The sequence below is a fragment of the Ascidiella aspersa genome, chromosome 6 (genome assembly GCF_963924565.1).
Source record: "Ascidiella aspersa chromosome 6, kaAscAspe10.2, whole genome shotgun sequence".
Classification (NCBI taxonomy): Eukaryota; Metazoa; Chordata; class Ascidiacea; order Phlebobranchia; family Ascidiidae; genus Ascidiella; species Ascidiella aspersa.
The window spans coordinates 24,528,384-24,553,439 of NC_139452.1; the positions used below are offsets into that span (position 1 = coordinate 24,528,384).

A 25,056-nucleotide genomic window follows, 5' to 3' on the forward strand; every position below is an offset into this window, starting at 1 on the left:
CACAAGTTCTCGGAAAAGCGAAATTGGGTCAGGCTAATAAAATCAAGGTGTTCTGCAGCAACGAATAAAGCACGACTGCAATGGAAAGCGACCCAACTTACAATTTTCCACTCTGCCATTTGGGTTATTTCTCAACGGCAGCAGGCGAAATTTTTTTATAAAGTTTAGAAAATAAGCATTTTTTTTCACCCTTGGGGCGGAAAAAATGAACAACGGGTGGAAAAAGGCATTTAAAATCGCCAGCTATCTCCAATCTTTCAAAACGCCGCTTTTCAAATGACATTTTGCGACGACTTCGCCAAACTGACTGGAAACGTTTTTGAAAGGGAGGAGCAAAAAAAAATTCAAATCGCTGTTGAAATGGCTATATTAACTGCGCGACTTTTTCCGAGATTTGGCAGCGATTTTAACAGCGCGAAGGCTTGTGTTGACGCAGTAGCTCGTCGCGCAAATCAACGCCTTTCATCGCTGGAGCGTTCGCCAATTGATCGTACGACTTACGACGGTTTTGGAGAAATCGACGGCAGTGAAGATTTATTGGCAGGCAAAAAACAGGCCTTGTCGCTTAAAAACTTGGTGTTGTTCACAAAATTTCGGCAAATTTTAGCTCGGAGGTCGCTTGCCCGCGCGTCAATCAAAAACAATTACAATCTTACGACGTAAATGCCTTGCATGTTCGAGAAATCGACGGCAGTGAAGGTTTATTGGTGGGCTAAAAACAGACTTTGGCGCTTGTAAACTTGGCGGCGTTGTTCACGAAATTACGACAAATTCTCGCTCGGCGGTCGCTTGCCCGCGCGTCAATCAAAAAACAATTAGAAGTCTTCCGGTGTTTTCAACCGCCTTGCATACACCGGGCGACTTTCTTCCAGTTTTGCGCGTTTTCTGCGAACGGAAATCTGGCAGTTTTTTATTGAGCGTTTAGCGGCGGAAATGCAAAAAGCTAATTCCCAAATCGCGGTCTTTTCCGTGCGTATTTTTGCAGCAGCGCTTGCATTGAATGTTTGCTTAGCTTTCAACGACTTTGGTAGAAAACGCTCCTGAGCTGCAAAAGGCCAAATACGTTTCAATCTCGAGGAGAAATGATCGGAGCCGACACCCAATGTCAAATTAATATAGGGGTTTTAGCCACGATATGTGAGCTAACTAAGTGATTTCTAGTTTGAAAAGTAAATTTACGAGAATGTACTAGGTTAATCCACCAGAGGTTACCAAACTATTAACGCTAATACAAAGAAAAACTATTTTTTTTTAGTTTTTTAATTACACATATTTTCTTTAATGAGCATAGTAGTGACGTCATTCGGTGTCGGATAGGATCGCGATACTTTCTTCCCAAACTTTTCGACGACATTTCAACCGCACTTTATCGTCAAGAAAACACGCCGCGGCCAGTAAAATTAACTCTGCGGGCCGGATCTGGAGTTTAGTGAACCCCGGTATCGTTTATCGGGATAAAGGCCCTGGTATCGGTCATCCCTAATCAGCTGTGCTGTTTTGAACAAACCGTTTCAACGAAATAGAGTCCAAAACGAGTTCAATACGCAACAACGGTGCGTATCGGGTGACGCATTCTTCGCCAGTTCACTGCGCACGTGAGTCAGGCGCGGCCAATCAGCGGGCGGGACGCGGGGTCAACTGTTCGCCGAAGAGGTCAAATCGTTCGGGCGTTTAAATAAGCAAGAGGCCAAACGCGGTTGCGACATTAACGGTTAATTCGCTGCAGGAGTAAAGGCGGTCGCGCAGCACTTTAAACTTGAAAGGAGGACTGCGACGTAAATTGAGTTAGCCTGAAGCGCGTATAGGCACTCAATGCACAGGCTGTGTTTGATAAGCAGACTATTTTGGGCCCTTTCTGTGGTTTATTGGAAGCGGTCTTTAAAAACCTTTGAAAAGATTCAAAAGATAGAGTTTGAAGTTATCTGGCGATTTCCAAGAAAAATCAATCTTTAGATTAAATAAAATGGCTTTAACCGCTCAACCGGTGTCATATTAGGCTTAGGGCATCCCATTAGAAGCTCAACACACCAACAGATTAGAAAATTAAGCATTTTGTTTCACTCTTAGGAAGGAAAAAATGAACAACAGGTGGAAAAAATGTATTTATTTGCTAGCTATCTCCAATCTCCCAAAACTCCCATTACTAAATGACATTTTACGAACACTTCGTCAAATTAACCAGGGCTGGGGAGCCGGAGCCGGAGCTGGAGCCCGGAGCTAAGCATTTTTCTGGAGCCGGAGCCGGAGCCATTGTTATTATTTTTGTGGAGCTGGAGCCGGAGCCGGAGCCATTTTTATTATTTTTGTGGAGCTGGAGCCGGAGCCCTTTTTGTTATTTTTGTGGAGCTGGGGCCATTTTTCAATTTGTGGTGATAAAACTAAGAAATTATATTTTGTTCCATCTCGAACGTTAGTTAGCCAAAAGCAATTTTTAAAACTTGCCATTGAATAAGTGACTGGTGGCACCGGAGCTGGAGCCGGAGTCATTGGGTGTGTGTTTGATGGCTCCGGAGCTGGAGCCGGAGCCAAAGGATTTGAGTTTTATGACTCCGGAGCTGGAGCCGGAGCCATTTAATAATTGCCTGATGGCTCCGGAGTTGGGAGCCGGAGCTAATGCTATTTTACGGTGGCTCCCCAGCCCTGAAATTAACGGTAAAAGTTTTGAAGGGGGGTGCGAAAAAGTCAAACTGCTGTAGATGTTTAAACTTAAATAAAAACAAACAGCGCTTAAAGTCATTTGAAGACTTTAAAGCCCTTTCAATGTCCCGCATATAGAATGAAAGAATGGCCTTAACCGGTCGCCTGGCATTATTTCGGGGTCCCGCGTTCGAAACCCGGCCAAAGCAAACGGCACTTACCAGAAAGCATCTCGGCAAAGATACATCCAACTGCCCAGACGTCAATCGCCTTGTCGTAGTGGTGCGGGTGCAGCAAGATCTCAGGTGCGTGGTAGGAAGACGTCGTTTCCGCCATCGACATGAGCCTCTGTTAACGTCACAATAGGAAATTGCATTTTTCAACTGTTGAGCGAGCTTCCCCGCCTTTTGCTAACTTAATTTTATTCGTAGTTTGAAGTATTGGCAAAGACATGTACAGCTGATTTTGAACTGTGGCAACATTCTAACGTTTCGGAGTACAATCTACATTCCCAGAAGATCCTTTGTTAACGTCACAAAGGAAAGGGGCATTTTTCAAACCGTTTAGAGGATTTCTTGAGTTTTACTGACGAAACGTTTATTAGAGGTTTCAATTCAGAACTAGAACCCGAAACGTTCATACCAAGGAATGGATGTACTTGAACTTGGTTTATTTTAGGAACAGACAACAAAAGAGCCTCTGTCAACGTCACAAAGACAAAATGCGTTTTTCAAACCAGCAGCTTAACAGGCTGCGATCTTTCGCACGCAGCCTTATAGGAATGATAAACGGTAAATTACGAGCTACGAGTGTGCCGTGGGTCTGTGAAAGCACCGGTTGTTAAACTTGTTTTGCCTTTAGTTTAAACAAATAACGGTGCTGTTGTATTGCGTTGCTTGCAAATTCATAATCATGGATGTATTTTTAACATTCACTGAGTATTTATTGCCACTATAGGCCAGGTCAAATACAAACAACTGTTTTTGACGAGTTTATTTTGAAATGGCCCGCTGGCGGTTCAAAAAGGCAGGCCGCAATTTTCGGCTGAACCGGACAAAAATAGCGCTAAACGCCGTTCCGACACTTTGTAAGCGAGGCGATAAAACGAAAAACGGGGAAAATCGGCCTGGCGAAACTACCTCCGGTAGAAGTAGACCTGTTAGCAGCGGAGTGAGTCATAACACTCGGACGACGTATAGGGCCGGCGCGACACTTTAATAATTTACGAGGGCCGCACGGGCATCCTCTAAAATTCGAAATTGAAAACTCCCCGGTAAAGCATTCTGAGTGTAACGGTTAACCAAGTCGCTGGTACTTTCCGACGATAAAGCGCGTGTTCTTCTTAAGTAATTGGCTTTTCGAAGTCTGAATTAACGATATTACAGACCTTTATACTTTAAGACGGCCGGATACGTACAGCACAGTTTAAAGCAGAAAAAAAATTGTTTTCAAAAATATATTTTTTTTAGAACTGTTGAACCGACAATGCCGTTAAATAGACAAAACCACTATACTTTCATGTCATATTAAAGAAGACATTTCTCGATTTTAACTGCTAACTAAACTTTACCTTAATAAACTGATTTATTATTATTAATGTTTGAAACAAATAGAATTCCCAGGGAGGAGCGAAAGACTGTTAGGTCATCAAAGTCAGTATGAGCCCATATTTTTGCCAGTTTTTAGCAACCTTTTTACATTTCAACGTCTGCGAAAATACTCTTACAGTATGCTGGTAGTCTGCGTCGACAATCCGCGAGACGCCGAAGTCGCCGATCTTCAGCATGAGGGTGTCGATGTTGACGAAGATGTTGGCCGGGCTGAGGTCGCGGTGGATAACATTGGCGCTGTGGATGTACTGTAATGAAAAAATAAAATTATAAGATTGGTGATGTGTCGAACTAAGCGTTTTTTCATAATATTTGTTTACTATCTCGTAAGTTTTTCTTGGCGAAATTCATAGGCAAAGCTGCATTTACGCTAAAGGTCACTGTAATGGCAACCTGATTTAATCCATGTTTTTAAAGTTGCCGACCGCTGGAATCGTGAAAAATGTTGTTAAAATTAGTGGTTTAGAGACTTTTTATGGCAACGGTAAAAGCGCTGTTTAATGCATCATTAAAATAGTAGTTTTAGGGCAATCCTAACATAGACGTATAAGCAAGTTAGAGCCATTATAATTTTTTTTTTTCGACAGCCATAAACTAGTGTTTTCAGGCTGGCATAAAAGCGATTTGAACGTAAATTTTATGTGCAGTGATAAAAATAGGCATTTACAAGCAAACCAAAAAAAAATCCGACAAAAGCTTGTACAAAGGGCCTGGACTAAATAAGCTCTTAAGCGTTGTTGTTTGAACGTACTAAACCATCAAAACCAATGTCGATCGGTACAAAAAAAGCAGATAAAACGTGCGCAAAAACACGCCAGTAACATTCCTCTACAAGAGCGGAACAACATGTTTGTGGACTCCCGGGTTTAGATGGAAAGATGGACTTTTGATCGCATTCTACGATAGCCATCTGATGTTAAGGTGTTCGTTTCCTGAAAGCATTGACCGCTCGACAACAAAACGACAATTTCACCCGGAATCGTTCGATTGCCACAATTTGTTTGTGTCTATAAAAACGCCTCCAAAAATCGTGGGTTTGCCAGGCTTTAATTGGCCATAATTTAGCACTACGGTTTAGGCTGGCCTGTTTTTTCCACAATCGACCTAATTTGTCAACTAAAATGAGTAGAAATATTGATTTACTGGCTTTGTCGTCATTCGTTTTTTTTAATTAGAACGTAGAAACAGCTGAAAAATGATTGATTCAATGTAACGACAGTTGTAGAATGGTCATTAAAAAGCGCCCACATTATAGATTCCCATTTTCACGTAATTAGGCGTAGTGAAAAAGGCACAAAAGCTAATAGACATATATCGACTTCATAATGATTACCCGAAAGATAAAACACAATATCTGATCGGACCTAATACCGGGCATAGTATAATCGCGCAAAAATCGCAAAAAAATGTAAATCTTCATCTAGCTAATAAAAATTCGCCGCAACTAGAGACGAGATCAAATGCTTTTTTGTTAACCGGGGATCAAAAGGATTAAAAAAGGCGCCTTCAGCAGTCAATCAAGGCAAACGAACGTCGAATTAGTCGGAAGATATCAGGTTGAAAATATTAGTTTATTGTGATAGGTAAGCCGCAAATCTTTCTATCATACAACTTGCAGTTCGATTGACGCAGTTCAACCTTATACGAGATTTTCTGCGAACCCAGTTGGCGCCTTATACGGGGCCTTTTTGCTTTTCAAAACACGATAAAATTCGATTTGTAGCCGAATGGCACGAGGAGATACAAGATGGCTGAAAGATGTAGCGTTTTTTTATCGTGGTTAATCTTCAAAGGTAACAATTCTTCGCAAGCGTTTGAATCCCGAGGCCTCGATGACTTTTGCGTGGAGTTAATTAACCGAAGGCCGCAGCTTGAAGATCACGCATCTAGAAGTCAAGGTTCTCAGTAAACCTCGGAACTGGGTTCAAATCTCACCGAAGGAAGATAACAAATCAGGGCAATACTGACAAGGAACCACAGCCCAAAGATTACACTTAGCTTTGAGTCTCAATTTAAAAACGGATCTTTACAAAACTTTGGAGCCGGGTTCGAATCTCACTTAAGTAAAATAACAAGCAAGGCAATAATGGGGAAGATGCAGCAGCCACAAAAGATTACACTTAACTTTGATTCTCAATTTAGACACGAATCTTTCAAAAACTTCTTCAGAGCCGGATTCGAATCCCGGCTAACCGCACGCATTATTTTTGTCGGTTGGCCACAAACCGTAGCCTTGAAAAGTGGTGCAAGCAACGCACTTGGATAAACAGCGCGACAAAGTGCTGAGGTGGCATTGGGAAGGCAAACTCAACACAACGTATCCAAAACAGTAGCTACCTTTCTAAGCCAACACCTGGAATCGTTGGAAAGCTTTATGATGGTTATTTCGAGCCCCGATCGGCAGTACAAGCAAGCAAACGCACTTGATACGGGGAAAAGTGTATAGCGGGGGTGTACTGTTTGTATTGTCGGAGGGCGAGAGCGTTTGGCTTTTATGACGCACGCTCTAACGAGCCGTCCAATATTGAACCAAGCCGCCGTCGGGGATGGATTTATTGCGCCAGGGAGTGGGGTGGGGACTCTTTGGATTGGAACTAGGCCAAGTTCCCGGTCACGTAGGCAGTAAATGACAAAGGGAGAGGCCTTTTGTGTCGGCGGCGATATTGCGGCTTTGTCGGGGTGCAAGCGGTAACATCAAATTGAGTGCTGGTGCGCATTAATGGAAATGACCGGGTATTTTTGATACCTATTGCAAACGTTGTTCAAAAACCCAAGAAGTTTGCCAAAATTTTTCAAATTTGTCCGACCATTGCTGAAAAACTTTTAAAAAAAATAAATTTTGGAAAAAAACAAAAATCCTATTCTTATATATTATATGTGGATTTTTTTTTCGAAAATTTTTTTTCATAACTTGACCGATGAGATAAATAACAAAACTCGTTCAGGTAAATTATGAAACATAGTCAAATCGTCGATAAATTCCCCTCCCCACCGGATTTCAACTTTGAACTCGTATAGATCGTTAAGACGTTGCTGGGTGTGCTGCTTTCTACGCAGAATTGCACACGACTTCTATTCCCGATAATTTGCGACGGTCGCAAATCAGTTCGTCCAACGGCGGTAAAAATTGATCGCAGCGGCCCGACGACCTCTACGACACAGGCGATTAGACCCGACGCTATTTATAGCAGCGGGTTAACGGGTTTTACGGGAGGCTTGCTAAAACACCGGGCGTTTTCAGTTCCTGGAACATGCGAATTGCGCGGAACGGCGTACAGTTTGCTTGCGATAACGGGTTTGCTAACTGCGTTGTGCCTTGTCCTAAAGGCCTTGCAACGTCAATGGAAAAGTGCACAGTGTGTTAATTTTTTTGCACTGAATATGTGATAATAAAAGTCACCATGACCCTTGCCAGATAAATGTCGACCCTAATTTCTGATCAGTTACAGCAGAATACAAAAATGTTGGCTTTGCTGCTAGAGTGTTCTGTAGTGTGTTTATTACAAGAGATTCGATACTTCCAAGAAGAAACAGTCCAATTTTTCTGGCGCTTTTTTACCTTAAGAAAAAATAAAAAATAACTATAAGTTAAAGATTTAGAACCAATGTGAATGGTCCCATTAAAATATTTGACATTTGTAGCCAGTTACACAGCCCTGAGATTTGAAAACGGCAAAAACATAAAGAAACCGATTTGAAAAACGGCAAAACATAAAGAAACCGATTTGAAAAACGGCAAAACATAAAGAAACCGATTTGAAAAACGGCAAAACATAAAGAAACCGATTTGAAAAACGGCAAAACATAAAGAAACCGATTTGAAAAACGGCAAAACATAAAGAAACCGATTTGAAAAACGGCAAAACATAAAGAAACCGATTTGAAAACGGAAAAACATAAAGAAACCCCAGAAAGGGTCATGAACTTATGCACGGCCTAAGAAATAGGTCGAGCAAACGCAGCCGTTAGCAAACAAACAAACACATACATACAATAAATGCACACAATATTGCACCCCGACCGTCTTGCAAACAAATCAATGCGGACGCCAGACTCTCAACGCCAACAACAAGTAATTCGAACGACAAATGCAGCAATGAAAACTCGCATTTTTGCGATAAAAAAAACGCATTCGGTGTTTTTATGTCTGAAAATTACACCAAGTGAAACCTAAAATCCAAAGTGTATGTTATCGCTCACCGGAGAGCAGCATTCAACAGGCAGCAACACTAAGAAATGTAAACTTATCGTTTAGCAGCAAGTATCTAACTAATTCACGGTTGAATCAAATAATCTTTGAAATTATCTCAAAAAGTATTTTGTTCTACACCTATTTTAAAGTTTTAATCTTCCATAAAAATGTATTCAGGTACAGAATTTTTGTGCAACGAAATTGGGCAGCGAACGAAAAAAGGTTGAGAAGCACTCGGCTAAACGAGCAACCTACTTACAAAAGGAGTCAAAAAATGCTACCAAATGAATCAGCGTTGGCGATAAGCCGTTGGTAATACCGTTTCTAAGCCGGTTTTGTTGGGTTTAGAAAAAGGGCGTTGAAACAAGTAGCAGCAGCACGAGTAGGTCAAGGTCACGGCCTTGCGTCTGCGCAGTGATACAAGAAGGACGGCGTTAATTCCTTCCTCCCCCCCCCTCCGGCTGACCTAATTCATGACAGCGAAGCTCGCGATTCGAACGCCTCATTTTGTGACGTCATAAAAGGGCGTCTGCTGCTGCATCGCGGTGAAGATTGATTTTTCGGTTGGTACCAGCTCCGGGGCTGATGAATAGGGGCGTCAGGCGCCGGATGTTTGGGGCCAAAAAATGACGCCCCTTTTTGTTGTTGTTTGCCTTACTTTGTTCGGACAAAGATCGAAATGAGCTTCTTCTCTTTTTTTTTATTTGTGCTGAATTGCGATGTTAAAAAAGTATTATTATACCCGGGGATTATTTTGTTTACATTTTAAAGGGTTTTACCCTTCCACGGTGAAATAACGATTGGCTGCATACCCAGGTGTTTGAATCTAGTCTAAGCAAATTAGTCAAATTTATAAAGTTTAACTTTATTTTGTAATTCGATTATTTTATGTTGCACGGAAAACTATTTAGACTAAATTCTTTTTTGCTAAATACATTTGTTGCATTTAAATATTTTAACAGTGACGGCTTTTCCATTATTGAGGAAATTAAATTTGTTGGTGCTCTCTCAATTGCACGACGAAAAAACAAATTTAAATTGACATTGTACAACGCTCTTTGCATTCTTAATAACAACGGCGGTTAAAAGACGAGTAGCCTAACCATTGATCAAGGCGTGCTTTTTAAAACCAGGCGGTTTTCTATAAACCGTCACGGGGACAGCTTCTAAAACAAAGGTATTGAAAATCGAACGAATAGAAAACACAAGACAAGCTTCGACCTCAACACAGAGTTCGCAACAAAGCGCATATGATGTGCTTAAATGTCCAGCGGTTCTCAACCAGTGGGCCATTGAAACACTTTAAAGGTGGGCAACAATCCAATATTAAAAATCTAGATTTTTTAAAGGAAATTAGTTTCATTTGTGTCACTAAACTTAATTTAACAGGAATAATGACTTGGGGAGGAATTAAGAAGGAATGTAAATTTATTGTTTAGCAGCAAGTATTTCACAAGTGCACGATTCAATAAATAATCTGTTTTGACATTTATTCTGCTGTTTTTTGTTTTGTTTTTTCTTTCACAAAAATTTATTTAAGGCACAGATTTTCTGCTTAACGAAAATGGGTCACGAAAGAAAGCAGGTTGAAAAGAGAAGCACGGTGTTAGACAATCGGTCGACGCACGAAGGGCGACAGACGGCTGGAGTAGCAATTAAAGCCCAGCATCGATTAAGCGGCTTCCTACAACTGGATTGGGACTGTGACCCTTGTATACAGTTTACTCGTGTCGGCCTGTGTCGAATTTTGTACGCCGATTTTTTTTTTCGCCCCGATAAGCGCTGAGTTCTCGTCAAACATTTGAACCTTTTTGTTCTGTCGCTGTTTTTACCTGATTTCTCTTTTAACCATGTTTTGGAATTTTAACCCTTTTATACACTTAAAGACTCGGGACCTTTAGAAAGTGTTTTTTTTTCGCATTTTTTGCCAAAAGTGGGAGGAATTAAACGCTATTAAGGAAAGAAAAGTGCAGACGGGTTTTAGAAAGAACTGAACCACGTTTTTTCTCAAAACACGCAAATTAACCTATTTAAAGGGCGAAAAAAGGCACTAAAACGCAGAAAACAGAAATAGTATAAAAGTGAATCGGGGGTAAACGGTTAGTGAATTCAGAAAAATAAAAAATTCGAGCCTTCTGCAACAATCAGCAGCTAGGTTGTTCTAAATTGGTCCAACGGACACATTTCTACAATATTTGGAAGCTCTGATTCTACTCAATTCAAGAAGCACAACTGGCGCGTTTTTTTAAAGAGGCACCGATAATGATAGGGCTCAGACGCTCTTCAAAAATCGTACTTTTCAACACTCTGATCTCATTTTAGTTATGTAACAGGCGCTCGGCCGTTCAGCGAAGCGGCAAGGCTCGGGGTTGGTTGGTTGGGTCTTTTCGGAAACCGGCGGCCACTTAACTGGATGGCGTTTGCCTGCGCGCAACACACCGGCGTGGCGAGGGCGGTTCGACAATGTCTCATTGCGGCAGCGCGCTTTTGAACTTGCAGCGAATTCCGCAGCGCCAAGTAGCGTTGGGGTGAAGAAGCAATGCACTCTGTTTGGGTGGCCACTTCTATACCCCTCACCCTGCATTTTTTTTTTTCGATGCGAACCCTGTGCAAAGCTACGTTTTGGAAATCGCGACTTGCGCATTTTGCAATGGATCTTCGTAGCAAAGATAAAGGGCGGTCAGTTAGGCTTTGGTAAAGGCAGGTAGAAATTGGAACACAAGCTAGCCCCCAAAATAGTCATTTTTATACTTTTGTCACTTAAGGGCCAGAATCGGATTCTTTTAGACCATGGCCATATTTTTGGTCTCTAATTGGTTCTTTTTTTGGTCAGAATGCGAATGTTTTTTGTTCCCAGATTGAATTGGCCTCTTTTTGGCCACAATTGTTTCTCTTTTAAAATCAAAGAGGTCATTTTGGGGTCGTGTGGGTCACGCAAAGGTGGATTTTGGGGTTTACAAACACCCTGGGGGGCTTTGGTCGCGTCTTTTCAGCGTGAAATGTTTGGCGGGAAGTCAAAACAAAGCGGGGCTGGAGTTTTGCGGGTCTATACCCGTAAATGGCTATTTTTAGGCACATCGAGGAAACAAAAACAGGCCTTGTTGTAGATGGTACTGCTGATTGAGAGCTTAAAAAGGAGTTGGTATTTCTACATATTTAAAAAAAATGATTAAAAAATAACCCTTGTTTTCCACCCTGTGTGTTCGATTGAATTGCGCATTTGGTTTTGTGGAGATTTTGGGGTCGTCTAAAATCGAATAAAAAAAGCCTTAATGTCCACACCCTCATAAATACACTAAACGATTTTTTTTTAAAAAAGAGCTCCCATTACCCAAAAAATAAGCCTGGCTTCCTGTTGCGATGTTTACATTCGCGTTACAACGAAGAAAATGCGTCGGAAAATAAACACAGCAGAATTTTTTTATCGGTTACCATTCGGCCGGTATAAGCGGCCGCTACGAAAACGTTATTATTATACTATTATTTTACTTTTTTTCTCCTGATGGAAGGAATATATAATATAATATAATAAAAAAGGGCGTATCTTTATGGTATCCTAAAACCATTGGCAGCAGGTTTCTGCTTGTCGAAAACTGTTCCGCTGACGCGTATATTAACAAAAAAAAATCGAAAGTTGAAAACCTGAGTAAAACCGGGATCAGACTTTTTTGAAAGGAATATATATTTCGCCTATACTCGCATCGTCAATTCCTTATTCAAATAGAATTGTAAAGGAAAATTGGGATTTTTGTTACATTTTAACTTCCGAAGAATGGAAACGACTTAAAATAAGTAGTTCAAAAAGGGACAAGCTTGTTATCTGATCAAGGCATGGTGAATCACGACTCAAAACGGCGTCATGCGAAATTTTTAACCGAAACGGGTTTTCACAAGAAACGACCGAGTGGATTAATTACTGTGTTCTGTGTTATTTTTTACCAGAACACGCGTCACCACACGGTAGGGTCACGCCGTGAAAACGTGATCAACGCATGATCGCCGGCCTGCCAAAGCGAATTTTAACATTTTCGCAAAGAAACCGATCCCCTGGTCGGATCCGTGGACCACCAAGTGCATCGTTTAACACCAACCACGTTTAATCACGAGCCGAAAGCGTGTTTTTTGGTTGGTTTTGTCTCGTGCCTATAGGAGTGGTTCTATTAGCAGAAACAGAAATCGATTTTTTTTTGTGGGATTTCCAAAAGCGTCATAACGACAAGAGCCGATCAATTAAAGCTTACAAAAGTGCTTGGCTGGATGGCAATAAGATACAAGCCAGACAATTTGCAATCAAGTCAAATTTAATGCTTCGACGTAGGGAAAGCATAAGAATTTGATTACGCTTGATATTAAAACTCATTCGAAATTGGTGTTTCGATCGATTTTAGGGACAATAACGCGCGAAAGTCATTTGAACAGAAAACAACTTTTCGGCGTATTTTTTTTAAAAGAAAGCATCCCAAACTAAACGGATCACCTCCGTTTCCGACGTGGCTCTGTTTGTTGACAAATGCTGACGCAGGTGTAGAGGAAATGAGCATTACACGCATTACAACACAAAATGCTGACAGCGCGCTGGCCGACAGGTAGGTGAGGCTACTGACGTTGTTTGATATTACAGGTATTTGTCGGTGGACTTTCGGCCCAATCAAACACGCCGTTTTGCGATTATTCGATATGCCGAATCACTGTGCGACATTCAGGCGCAATATTGGCCGTTTCCGCACAGAATGTCTTTGAACAGCTAGGCAAGCAAAAAGAGACCCCTGCAGCGTTTTACGCGTCATTGTGAAATGCACTTACCGGTAAACCTTTCAATACGTTTCTCAAAAATTCATTATAAGAAAGAAGGGTAAATATTACCTCTCGATAAGTCATTCTAAGACGGTGAAACAATGATATGACGCCTATATCATCTTTTTTACGCCTTAAAATTATACCTTTGGTCAAATTAGGACCTAAAGTGCGAAAGCTTGTAAAAATTGCAATACAATTTGTCGTTTAACAAAGCAGCGCGATTTCCAGATTTAGAATTAGACAAATACGGCTATCAACAGAGATCTACACCTTTGGGTATAGTCTCACTTGCAACCCCCTTATTTTCGGATTTTGGTTGTCGGATGCGCAACTCGAGTAGTCTGTAATATATACACTGCCGCAGAGATCGCGTCATTCACCGGTTTGAGCAATTTCCTGTTATAAACAACGCGGTAAAACCGCTGCGTGTCAATCAAATCACAGTTCGATTTGAAATAAGAAAAAAGGGGAGAGTGTTAAACAAGACGCGGTAAAGATTTGATGACCGAAGCAAGAAAAATGCGGTCTTTTAGTCAAATATTGTCGATATCCCTTATCGCCTGTGGTACGTCGTACAACATGAGTAACACATTTTGACTGATCATTGTGGGGATTTAGCTCGCTTTAACAAACCACAAAACACTGCACTTAGCGAGGCGACAAAAACATGGTCCTTATACGGAGGACTTTAAAAATCCCCTTAGCAATAGCAGCCAGAAATAAAAAAACCCTTTAAAGCTGTAGCAGCCAGAAATAAAATCCCCTTTACAGCAATAACAGTCCGAAATAGCTCGAGCTTTGTTTGCATTTATGCAAAGCGTCGAAAACATTTTCGATAGTGGAACAAAGCGTAAGGGTGGATTTGACGGAAGCACTTTATTTGTGGCATCGACGACAAAACGTTTATTCAAATTACGCTAAATAGATTTTAATTATCATCAGCAATTGAACGGTTTCGGCGCATGGCAGCTGGTCAAAGTACAGACTCTGACGCCGAAGAAATACCAGCCGCTGTTTATTTCATGCCTGCTGTCAGCTAAAGTATTGTACGTACAAGGACCAAATTGCACATTACAGGAAAGTGTTGACAGACGAAATTCCTGCGGGTGCTATACGGATGTGGGTCAAGTACATAATTCTGCATTTGCGTTCATAACCGATCGGCAGTTGTTTGTGCACCTATATGCGACAAATCAGATTTTTTTGTGTCAAATCCCCACAAAAAATGATTTGTGACTGACGCGAGATTAGCCACTGTATAAAGATAGGTCTTTGAGCAAACGTGTGACGTTTAAATTGTAAATATCTTAAGACAACGTCATATATAAGTATACGTGTTAAACCCGATTTAAGATCAAATCGTTTTTTTAGCTTTCCGTTCACTTAATTGCTAAATATGTAAACAAATAATTCGGACACAACCAACTTGTGTCGAAAGATTTTTTCGGGCCACATAAATACCGTCAAAAAACAACATGTGAAAAAATAAAAAATAAATACTATTTTTTGGGGGGAATGTTTTTCGGGCCACATAATTCTGTCAGTGAGTCGTTCCGTTCTCTGAAACCCTTGTACATTCGACAATCGGCGCGTTAAAGTTCGGAACATTGCACGTGCTCCGCTATAGCGAGCACCTCTTTGCAAACAAGAACACGAGTGCGTCTGTGAAATTGCGCGCATTGCTAACATGTCAATTTCGGTAACTGTCCCGAGTCTAACGATGATAAGGCTAGCGACGGGGTCGTATTTATAGGAAGTGTACAGAAGGCCCGGGCCCCTGCGTGTATACTTAGGCACGCACGCAAGCCAGAGATAAGCCGAGAATTCCTAGTAACGGTGACGCGGCGATGTATTGCGGTGAGTTAGGGACGATATATAGATTCCCGAAAAAGTTGGGCGAAGGTCAGATAGGTTACGGAAAACCGTCGGTGCTGCTATGATTGTGTTTTTTCCATAGACGCCAGTATTATAGGAAACACGTGGAAGTGATGTAAACAAGTCATTTGAAATGACTCCAGTCCCAGTCTTGTCATTTGTAAAATAACTCGAGTCCAACCAAGTATTTTTAAAAATTACATGTCGAGTCCAAGTCAATGCCAAGTCAAACCATTGTCATAAAAATAAAACGTCGAACTGATAAAATTGTTAAACTCGATTATAAGCAGTAATTGAACAAAAATAACAAAAGCGCAACATACAGCAAGCAAATTGTTTTAAGTACAAAAATTAAGATAAATAACCCAATTTTCTTAAAAATCCTTTTGAAAACACTTGAAAAAGACTAAAGTCAAGTCAAATGACTAAAGTGCACTTAAGTAACGTCCTTTATTTAAGTCATTACAACACTGTCACGTGGTACGGCTTACACACTCGCCCGATACGTTGGTAGTATCGGTGCCTGATCGCTTTTGATTGTTGAACCCCTTGTTTGCCAGAAGCATGGGTCGGAGGAAGTAAACATTTCTGCCTCCCCGAATGTCAACGCCGTCGCTCCCCGCTCCGCTGGCAAACACGTCGATAACAGCAACTTTGTATGCAGCCCAAAGCAGCAAGCAACCACACGAATAGGCGGCGTTATATGAATAATAATAGGACTCTTTTCGCAACAATATATTGATCAGAAGAGGCGGTATGGGCGAAAACACGTTACTTGCGCGAAACGATGCCTCGAGGAAAATCTCTGGGTTTCGAAACGGAAGAGGCCGAACTCTTTTCATTTGGCATTGGATCGGAATGACGCATTTTTTGGCTAAAATATCAGGTTACGTAGTCGGAGCTAAAAAAACAAAGTTTTGAACATCTCAGTTTTTCGAAACTAAAACATTCCCACCTCATTTTAAAGGCCGATAACATGAAACTTGCTGGAGTGCTAAATGCGTAATTTCGTTATTCGAGTCCCGAAGTTGCAAACACTCGACAACGGCGGCGGTTCGGTGTACTTTCGACACATAAAACTAACTTTGTTGACCGTTCCGGGGCTCAGAAAGAGCAAAAGGGCGCGAGAACTTAATGTGGGCCACGCCTTCTCATCGAAAACAACACCCGCGGAGCGTAATGTCGCAAAACAACAAGCACGACCGGACAGACTTACTTCGCTCCGGCAGGAATTGGGGCGTTCGAAAAGCAAGCAGAAAGGCCCACAAGGGTGCCAACGCCGCAAATAACATGTTTGACGGTGCAAAATGGGTCAGCAAGCCGGCGAAAATAATAACATGTTTTGCAGCGCGTGTCTGACACAGGGGGTGTGTACTGTGTACTTGTGCGGTCTAGAAAGCAAAGAAATGCTTGAAAAGCTGACGACGATAGTTTCCAAGCCTGCAGCAAACATCGTTTGACTATTGCATGCCTTGCACCATGGCGCTACGTTAAAAAGCAAATGTGCCATGTATAGGGAACGAATTGTACTTAAAAGCTGACACGATAGTTTCCAAGCTTGCAGCAACCATCGTTTTACTATTGCAGCCTTGTACCACAGCTACGTTGAAAGCAAATGCGCCGTGCATAAGGAACGCATTGTACGGTCGATACCGCAATCCCCTTGGTAATGGTGGTGGCTTGTTTTCCGGGCACACAGCAATCATATCAGCGACCTGTTCGCGCTCTGGTCTTTATATTAGGGAGGAAATGAAATCACTTTTGAAAAATATCGCAATGCACTACAACAGCGGGGCTTAGGTGGTGATTGGCAGCATTTTGACGCGCCCCTTGCTTTATTAGTTTTTAACCTGATAATTAAGTCGTTTTCCTGTCAGCTTTCTGATGCGCGAGAAAATCACCTGATACGCCCGTAGGTGTTAAAACGCTTGGCCTCCAAACGTTCTAATCCGGTCAGTTGACACAGTTTTGCGCTACTTAAAATCACGTATAAAACAAACCAAAAAGCGTGAAAATGCAGGGGTGGTTTTTCAGGCAACAGGGTGGAACAGAAAAGCCATACGAAAGCCAAAAATGGGTCTTTCGCGCTTTAGAAACCGCTCGAACCTGTAGGCAAAAGCAGGGGAGGTACATGGGCCTCAAAGCGGCCGAAAGGCATTTTGTTTAGATTTTGCTCGCCGGCGGTTTAACGATAAGGACGAGGTTTAACGGAATTGGGAACGAAGTCCAGCGCTGCGACTTTCTCCGAACGAATCGGCAATGAAACCTGACAGAGCTAAAACAAACCGAGACCCCGGCGACATAGCATCGTGTTTTCGAGCAAATAGAATTGCAGACAAACAGCAAAATGCGTCATAATCTGGCTGTGGCTGGTAGGACGCTGGAATGTGGTCAAATGGATGAGTTGAGACGGGTGCATACCGCAAGCGTCAACCAGGTTGCAATGGCTTAAGTCACTGTTTTCAAATGACTTGACTTAAGTCTTATGAACAAATGATTCGACTTAATTCTTTCGGGCAAATGATTTTGGCAAAAATTTCGGCGCTGCACAGTCTTTTTTCTTTTTCCTGTCATAATTGTGCAATGTGCATGTTGACGATAAATTTAAGTCGACGACGGAGATCGAACCCGGGGCGCCGAATACGCAACGAAGCAGCGTGTAACTTATTTTTTAAATCAAGTCAGCGAAATTGAAAAAAACGCAATCCGAAGCACTTTGTTTCGCTGATGGTAAAATGAAAACGCGCTGTTACGCAAAACATGCTTTCCTAGGCACGCCAGGAAGCATCCCCTTATGTATAGGGCCGGCATATCGCTGCGATGGTAAACACAGAATAGTGATGTAAACAGATCAATTTAATCGATTACTTAAAAAAGGTGCGCTTAAGGTGGTTTTTCGAAGTACACATACGTGATTCGCGTTCAAGCAAACACGCATAACCGCCATTAAGACCCTATGCTTCGTACTACGGACATTGTATTGGAGCAATGTTGTTTAAGGTTGGCTCTACGAGCAAAGAATCCCCGGCATTTCACGTTTGGCCCAAAGCGGCTTAAAGGCGGCCGCGCTTACGGCGGAACAAACAAGTCGCGAGCGATCGTCACAGATTGGCGATAGTGACGCAATAAAGCGTTCCGGAACGGACAAACAGAGAGACAAGAGACTGTCAACAGACTTGGAGAAGGGAAACACCGGACTTAGGAAAGACGGCAAGACGATTCCTTGCATTTCAAATCGCCACAGATGCGAGTGTTTTTTCTTAAAGACGACTTGTTTGTGTCAGTGACGTCATGGCGCATACACACTTCGTTTGAACGGCCAAAGCCTTCAATAAAGTGGCGGCTGTTCGAAAAACAAGAGGCCATAACTCATTGCAATTACGAAGCTACACAGTGGAACCAATCGATAACAAACAAAAAACTTAACGTATCATTGGATTTTTGTGGCTAGATTTTCACTCCACACATATAGAAGTTGTTCTAATTTAACAACTTTTTACAATGCTATAACGTGCATTTCGTATGACTGGGGAGCATTTTTGGCCAGTTAAAGACAAAAATACACCCCAAAACCGTTTAAAAACCACGACCATGTCCTTACGGTGCATTTAATAAAGCTTTGTCGTTAGTCATTTTGTATTTTGTCGATCCAAAAGGCTTTCGAACTTAATTTTTGCGTCCTTAGTCTTACCACAGCTCAAGTACTGTTCACTGGAATAAAAAAACCCTTTAAATTCGCCTTAAATATCCGGCTTTTTAAGCTTACTGGCGTCATATTCTTGAGCAAGAGGCGCCGGGCGCTTATTCCCAAGAGGTGTTGCAACACGTACGCCCGTACGACGTCGTACGGGCGTTTCGCAGAACTAGCAGGCTTGCTTTTAGCGGCTTTCCAAATGCGCGCGCGACACATACACAGGCGACGGTGCGAAACAGCTCATAACAAGACCAGCTGCGCTCGGCCTGGCTCCTACAAAAGCAAGGTTCGCCGCAAAATACGCATTAATTCGTTTGCGGGATTCCGCGGGAGTTTTAAACTCCAATGACTCGTTGAACGATTAATCAATTTCGGCGGTTGCGTGAAGACAGGAGCACACAATAAGATTTGCAAGGCAACAATATCTAAAGCAGAATAATCTATAATCTCATAGTACTAAGACCAACGACCTAATAAAGCCAAATTGGCAGTGATATCCAGTACAGAATAAGAACGAAATGGTGTCGGAATAGGTCCTAAATTCGCCGTAATAAGGCCTAAATGGAGAAAATAACGCCTGGAACTGTAGGGAGGAGGTATGGGACGATTGGGGGCCATCGGTCTGGCATGGGCAATTTTGACTTCTTATTTCGATTTTTTATTTATTACTACGTTGATGTGGTTCTTATTTCGGTCTTACGGCTGCTGGAGTCCGTGCAAACAAATCGCTCGCTGGACTTCCAGGTATAAAAGGAAAAAAGGGGGATGTCCCGTCGATTCGGTGGAAATCTGCGAGTCAACGAGTTCACGCGAACTCACTCGCTTGTTGTCCTCGGCGTCGCGCTGGAAATCGCAGTTGGACGCGCGATGAAAGTCGAATTGAATGACGGTGGTTTTCCGGAATTGGCGCGAATGCGGTGGCCGAGATCTCACGGTCGCGGGTTCGATCCCGGCCTCGGATAGTGATTGAACGGCGGTTTGTGTTCAGTACCAATACACACAAAGGAGAACATTTTGACCGTAATTTACGACGGCCAAGGAATTGAACACATTTTCAAAGCCCGGACTTCCTCCTAATTATAACCAATTAAAAAAAACAGCAAAACACAGGAAGGGGAAGTATATATATTGATGCTACCAGGTATGCTATTAATGAAAAATAGATTATCTGGTAACTACATTTCCTCTCCAACGTTTTGGCGAGCTATACGAGAAACGGCCATGAACTTTCCATAAAAGACCACTTTGACAAGAAAACCAGCAGGCTCATTTTACACAGACGTTTCTTGTCGGCTTCTTTGAATAGAGAAAGGGAGCAGTCAGAAGGGTCACGTAAGCCGACTTACTAAACGCTAATCGGCCGATTTCCCGTAAGCGGAGTTGTTGCCGACGCAAAGTCGCACGCCCTCGCGAAAAACTTTCGACCAAGGCGCGCCCGACCGACGGTTGGGAGAAACGGTCGGACGTTTTCCGAAATAGCCGTTGACGGAAGCGTGGTGCAAACGCTGGAGAGGCGGGCCTAGATTCGACGGGGATGTGCGACAGTTTCTGTTTTGTGAGACCGCTGAATGACGTTGTTTTCACCGCGGCGTACTTACTTTGCATTTAAGTTAACCTGCCGCGTGGGCACAGCTGGCCAATTTGCATTTAGGGTAGTGCGTTAAGGGGTATTTTTTTAAGAAGTGGCTATTTGACCGGATCGCTCTTTTAAGCTTGCATCCGTGATTATTTAAGTTGGTTTAGGGTTGGGTCGGGGTTACCGTTTGGGTGGTGGTAGTATTAGATCTAGTTTTCCGAGTTTTGCATAATTTTAATATTTTTTTTGGAAATCGATTTGAATTACTTTGTTAGCCGGGTAAATAGCCTCAGGAGGTGCCTATAGGCTACTTGACCGGATCGCACTTTCACGCTTGTACCCTTTAGTCATTATATGTCGACTCAAACTACTTTGGTGTCCGGGTGAAAAGACTCTTCCATTTTTAAAACCGCAAAGCATTTTTTTTTCGATAAACGTCGATTTTCAAAAGGCAAAACAATCTCCAATTAAATCTATACCGGCGCGCCTAAACTTAGAGATTATGTGTAATGACTTGAATAGTTAAGCAAGACTCTATGACGACGCGTGTACACAAACAGTCGTTCTACGACGCTGGTCCTGTCGTTACTCAGCCGGAAATTTTTCTTCCGTCGAACGCTTGGCCAAACCGTCAAAACATTGGCTAAAAAAACGCGCGCCGTGTTTTTGATTTGCGTGCGAACGATGGCACCGCCGTGACAAGCTTGAAAAAGAATCCGTGCTCATTGAATAGATTTCGACGAAAATGAAGCGAGTACCAAGTATCGAAAACCGGTGTTTTTAGGCGCATGGTTGGGACCCTTTCGCAGTGTCCTTAATTACATCTTTCGACTACAACGAATTTAGCGATCTGTTTTGCTTTGTGGCACAAAAATCGATGTCAAGCAGACGCGTAACGCTGTAAGCTCTCCGGCAATACAGGGTTTAAAAAAATCGGTCTCGCTAAAAAACCTACAGGATTTAAAAATCGGACTGGTGCAAATTGAGTATTAATCCAACGTAACGATTTGCTGTTCTTAACACCGAGTAGCCTTAGTTTTTTGTCAATACACTCGTTTGCACGGCTTTAGCTACGTACCTGTAATTTTCTACACAGCCACCGTTAACACACACACGCCCCGTTCAACTGGCGAATCGGGAAGACCTGGCCTAGTTCCCCAACTAAGTGTTCCTTACGCTTCGGTAAAATTACACGAACACAACTTCAGCCGAAGCCACACGCAACGCCTGTCTTGAAAGATTGAAAGAGATCGGGTTACCGATTGCTGGATTGCCACAGAGAAGCGGCAACTGCGTATACACATAGGGCTTGAAAAATCCCTGTAGTTTTCTGCGCTGTTTTCTTAGTGATCAACTTGTCGAAGTGGAGTTTAAAGTTATGCTGATCACGATCCTTTTTATGTGGCGGAGACTCAATTTTTCCATCACCGCACAAGCTGACTGGGGATTTTACAATGCACTTTTCCTCATATAAAATGTACCTGAAAACAGCAGACCTAAACAACAAACGCAACACACTGCCAAACCGGAAACCGGCACAACTTTTTTCCTAGAGTATTTCTCATATGTAAGAATAGGAAAGATTGATCCAACGTTTAAGCATAAGTGCTTCTAGTTTTTGTGATTCAATCAGTTTGGTGCCATTATAGAATACGCTTAAAAGCGACAAAATTCCACCAGTTGACCATTTCCATTTTTCCAGGCGTCTTTGATTTCGTGCGACGGGACGATTTTCTTCTGAAATCGAACAAAGTCCATCGCTTCCAGGAAAGGCGTCACTCATAGTCATGAATAATTTAAGAGCAAAACAGCAACGCAAAGAAGAATGGCGACCAAGAGAGGCAACGTCACGCGCAAATCAGCAGACAGTGGGTTAAGAAGAGTGGCGTCTGGGTTGTGCAACTGATCGAGTTTTGCCACAGAGCGCGCGTCGGTTTTACAGGCAAGCTGCAACACGCAATGCCGCAAGCCAATTGCACCATAAGGAAAATCACGAGGGGATCTAAAACCACCCAAGTGTATTAGGACGTAGTCGTAGGTGAATTGCTGCAATGGCGTACCTTGTTGTTTTTTTGCGTTTTTTCCCCTTAGGCTCAATTTGTGCCGACTTAAAACCTGTTAATGATAGGTTTGCGACTTTTTGATTTGCTCAAAAAGCTTTAAAACTCTGTACAATTTTTGCAGTGAAAGCAATGCTGCTACTGAGACGGCAATATTTTAATAGTTTACGTCAGATGTGCCAATTTAATACAATCCGTTACAAGGTATTTTGTGCCGTCTCTAAAAAGCACTGTACAATTTGAGGTGAAAACAATGCTAATAGTGAGACGGCAAGATTTTTCTAATGGTCCAGCCCAGATATGTGAATTTAATACAAAGGTGTTTTGTTCCGCAATTCGAGCAAGTTTATACAAGCCCTACCTAACTAAATCAAACACTTTAAAGCTAGTCGAAGAATGACAATTCATGTGAAACGTTCATGGATAGAACTAACTGGCGGCACGTTGCATAATATGCACAATGTAAACAGCCGCATTCTTTACAGCAGGCGCGCCGCTAACTCTTCTGTCTCTTTTTGCCGCCGCCCTTATACGCGGAAGCATCGCAAAACGCTGAATCATCGAGCGGGCATAACGCGACGTCGCCGCTTCCAAGCATTTTGCCAGCAGAGGATGAGACACAATGCAAAACGCATAGTTTCGTTTGAGCAGGTTTCGGCTTTCTTTTAACCAGCAAATTCAGAACCTTAGCTTTCTTTTAACCAACAAAAAGTCCTCAGACTAGGGATGCCTGATACTTATCATTTTATTCCGATACTGATACCCGATATTTTTGGAGAAAGTATCGCGATACGATGCGAACCAGAAGACGTCATTCTATACTTGAAGCAAGCAAAATAACGAAATAAAACGTTTAAATGTAATTGTTATTTGTTTTTTTAGGCCGAAATTGGCTTTACTGTGAAGATGTTTAGTTACCTCTACTTTTTAACCAAATATTTTTGGACAAACTTATGGTAGAAATCGCTGCGTTGCACCGCAAACCATGGCCTGAATTCTTATGTTAATTTCGTATCGGTACCGATACTATTACTTGGTATCGGGTGTCGGCTCCGAACCGATACATGGAGCAAGTTAACATCGAAATCAGAAGTTTCCTGACCTTTTTACGACTTCTGTGGCCTTTTTACGGGTCAATGACCCATTTATGGCACTTTTTCGTGATAAATGGCCGTCCGAATTCAAGCGGCGTTAGTGCCTTATCGTAAAAACTCTGCTAAATGTTAAGCAGCGCTTTTCCCAATGACCTTCGTTTAAAACGAAAAACGTGTCGCGCTGATAACTTTCTTCTCGGAAACAATTTACCAAACTTTAAAGTTCAACCACACTACACAGCATACCGCCATACTCATATATCTCTTTCGACTTAAAACGTGCGTAATAATAAAGAGGGACAGAAAAAATTAGTTTCGCACACGCGAGCCCCAAAGTTCCGAGCACTCGCCATCCAAATCAGGCGGTCCGTGCTTTGTACAGGCAAATGGCGTTCACGCCACGCTTGTCCCTTTGCCTTAATTAGCCGGGCTATTAGCCGGTATTCTGACGTCACCGAATCGACTCCGAATCGGGATTAAAACGTGCCAGGGTGAGCGGTGAAGTCATTAGCGGACGTAGAACCCATTTAACGCACGCTTGAAAGACGGACGGAAGCCTTGTTTCGGTTTGGGGCCGTTGTTTTTAGGCCAGAAAGACAGTTTAATGACAATTCACGGTGCTTTGAATTCCTACCGATTTGTGATTTGAATTTTTTTTCAAAAAACGGGCAAATTTTAGAATCTTGGGGTTATACAGTCGGCAAACGGGCTAGTCCGGAAGGCAGAGGTGCTTCGGCCTTTTTGTGAAAAAATTTAGATCGGAAGACGACAGGATTTTGAAAATTTGCTTGCAAACGAAGTTGAAATTACGCGGTAAAGCTTTTAAGCTCGCGTTCTGAACTCGCGATCGTGCGGTTGTAGTTTAATCTTGAAGAGGTCTCTGCTGTTGTTTTAAACAAGTGGCTCTCCATGATCAATTTAGGATAAAGTCCTGGTTTGTTAAGCCTCTTAACGCAATATATAAAATAAGATTGGAGGGCAACAAAGAGTGTTGTCAAAATTTAATTATGGTGACATTAAAGAAAACCAGTTGGTTGTCAAAAATGTTACCTGGTGTTACAATCTGTTTATCTTTTTTGTAGGGTGCCGTGAGCCAAAGCGGTTGGAAAACACGTATACGGTATATATGTTTTTAGTTTATCATGTTTGATACAACGCTTAAAGCCGCAAAAAAACGGACTTTAGCATTGACCAAAGTCGAAGCCATCTAGACGCGTCACTTCCAAAAAATGGACTTAACCGTGCCATTCACAAAACGGACCCGGATAGGCTTGGCGCGCTTTTGAACAGCTTATAGCTGTGACGCGCGCAAAAGCTTCGACCGCCAGAGAGCTTCACACGAGGCAGTCAGCGCGTCAATGGGTGTTCAGTTAAAAACGTCCTGTGCATAGGCTGGGCGCGTGGACTGTGCGTGTAAAGGTTGCTATTTTAACTCCGAATGAATCAACGCGTTTCGGCTGAATTGACGCTGCTATTTTTTTTTTTTGCCGAGCGTCAGTAAATTTAAACAGAAGTTCGAGT

At 42.3% G+C, this 25,056-nt stretch overlaps 1 protein-coding gene across 2 annotated transcripts in view; it reads right to left on the reverse strand.

Annotated features, from left to right (window-relative positions):
- The window catches only part of LOC146140942 (uncharacterized), a 54,745-nt gene that overhangs the window by 20,825 nt on the left and 8,864 nt on the right, over positions 1–25,056 (reverse strand). Inside the window, exons 2-3 of one of the 2 annotated variants that reach the window (XM_083391073.1) lie at positions 4,364–4,495; positions 2,859–2,985 (exon numbers count right to left, since the gene is read on the reverse strand). In XM_083391073.1, the coding sequence (XP_083247199.1) occupies positions 2,859–2,985; positions 4,364–4,495 (259 nt within the window). Of the gene's footprint in view, positions 1–2,858; positions 3,013–4,363; positions 4,496–25,056 lie in introns of those variants that run through there. The other variant, XM_083391074.1, reaches the window with a different exon arrangement.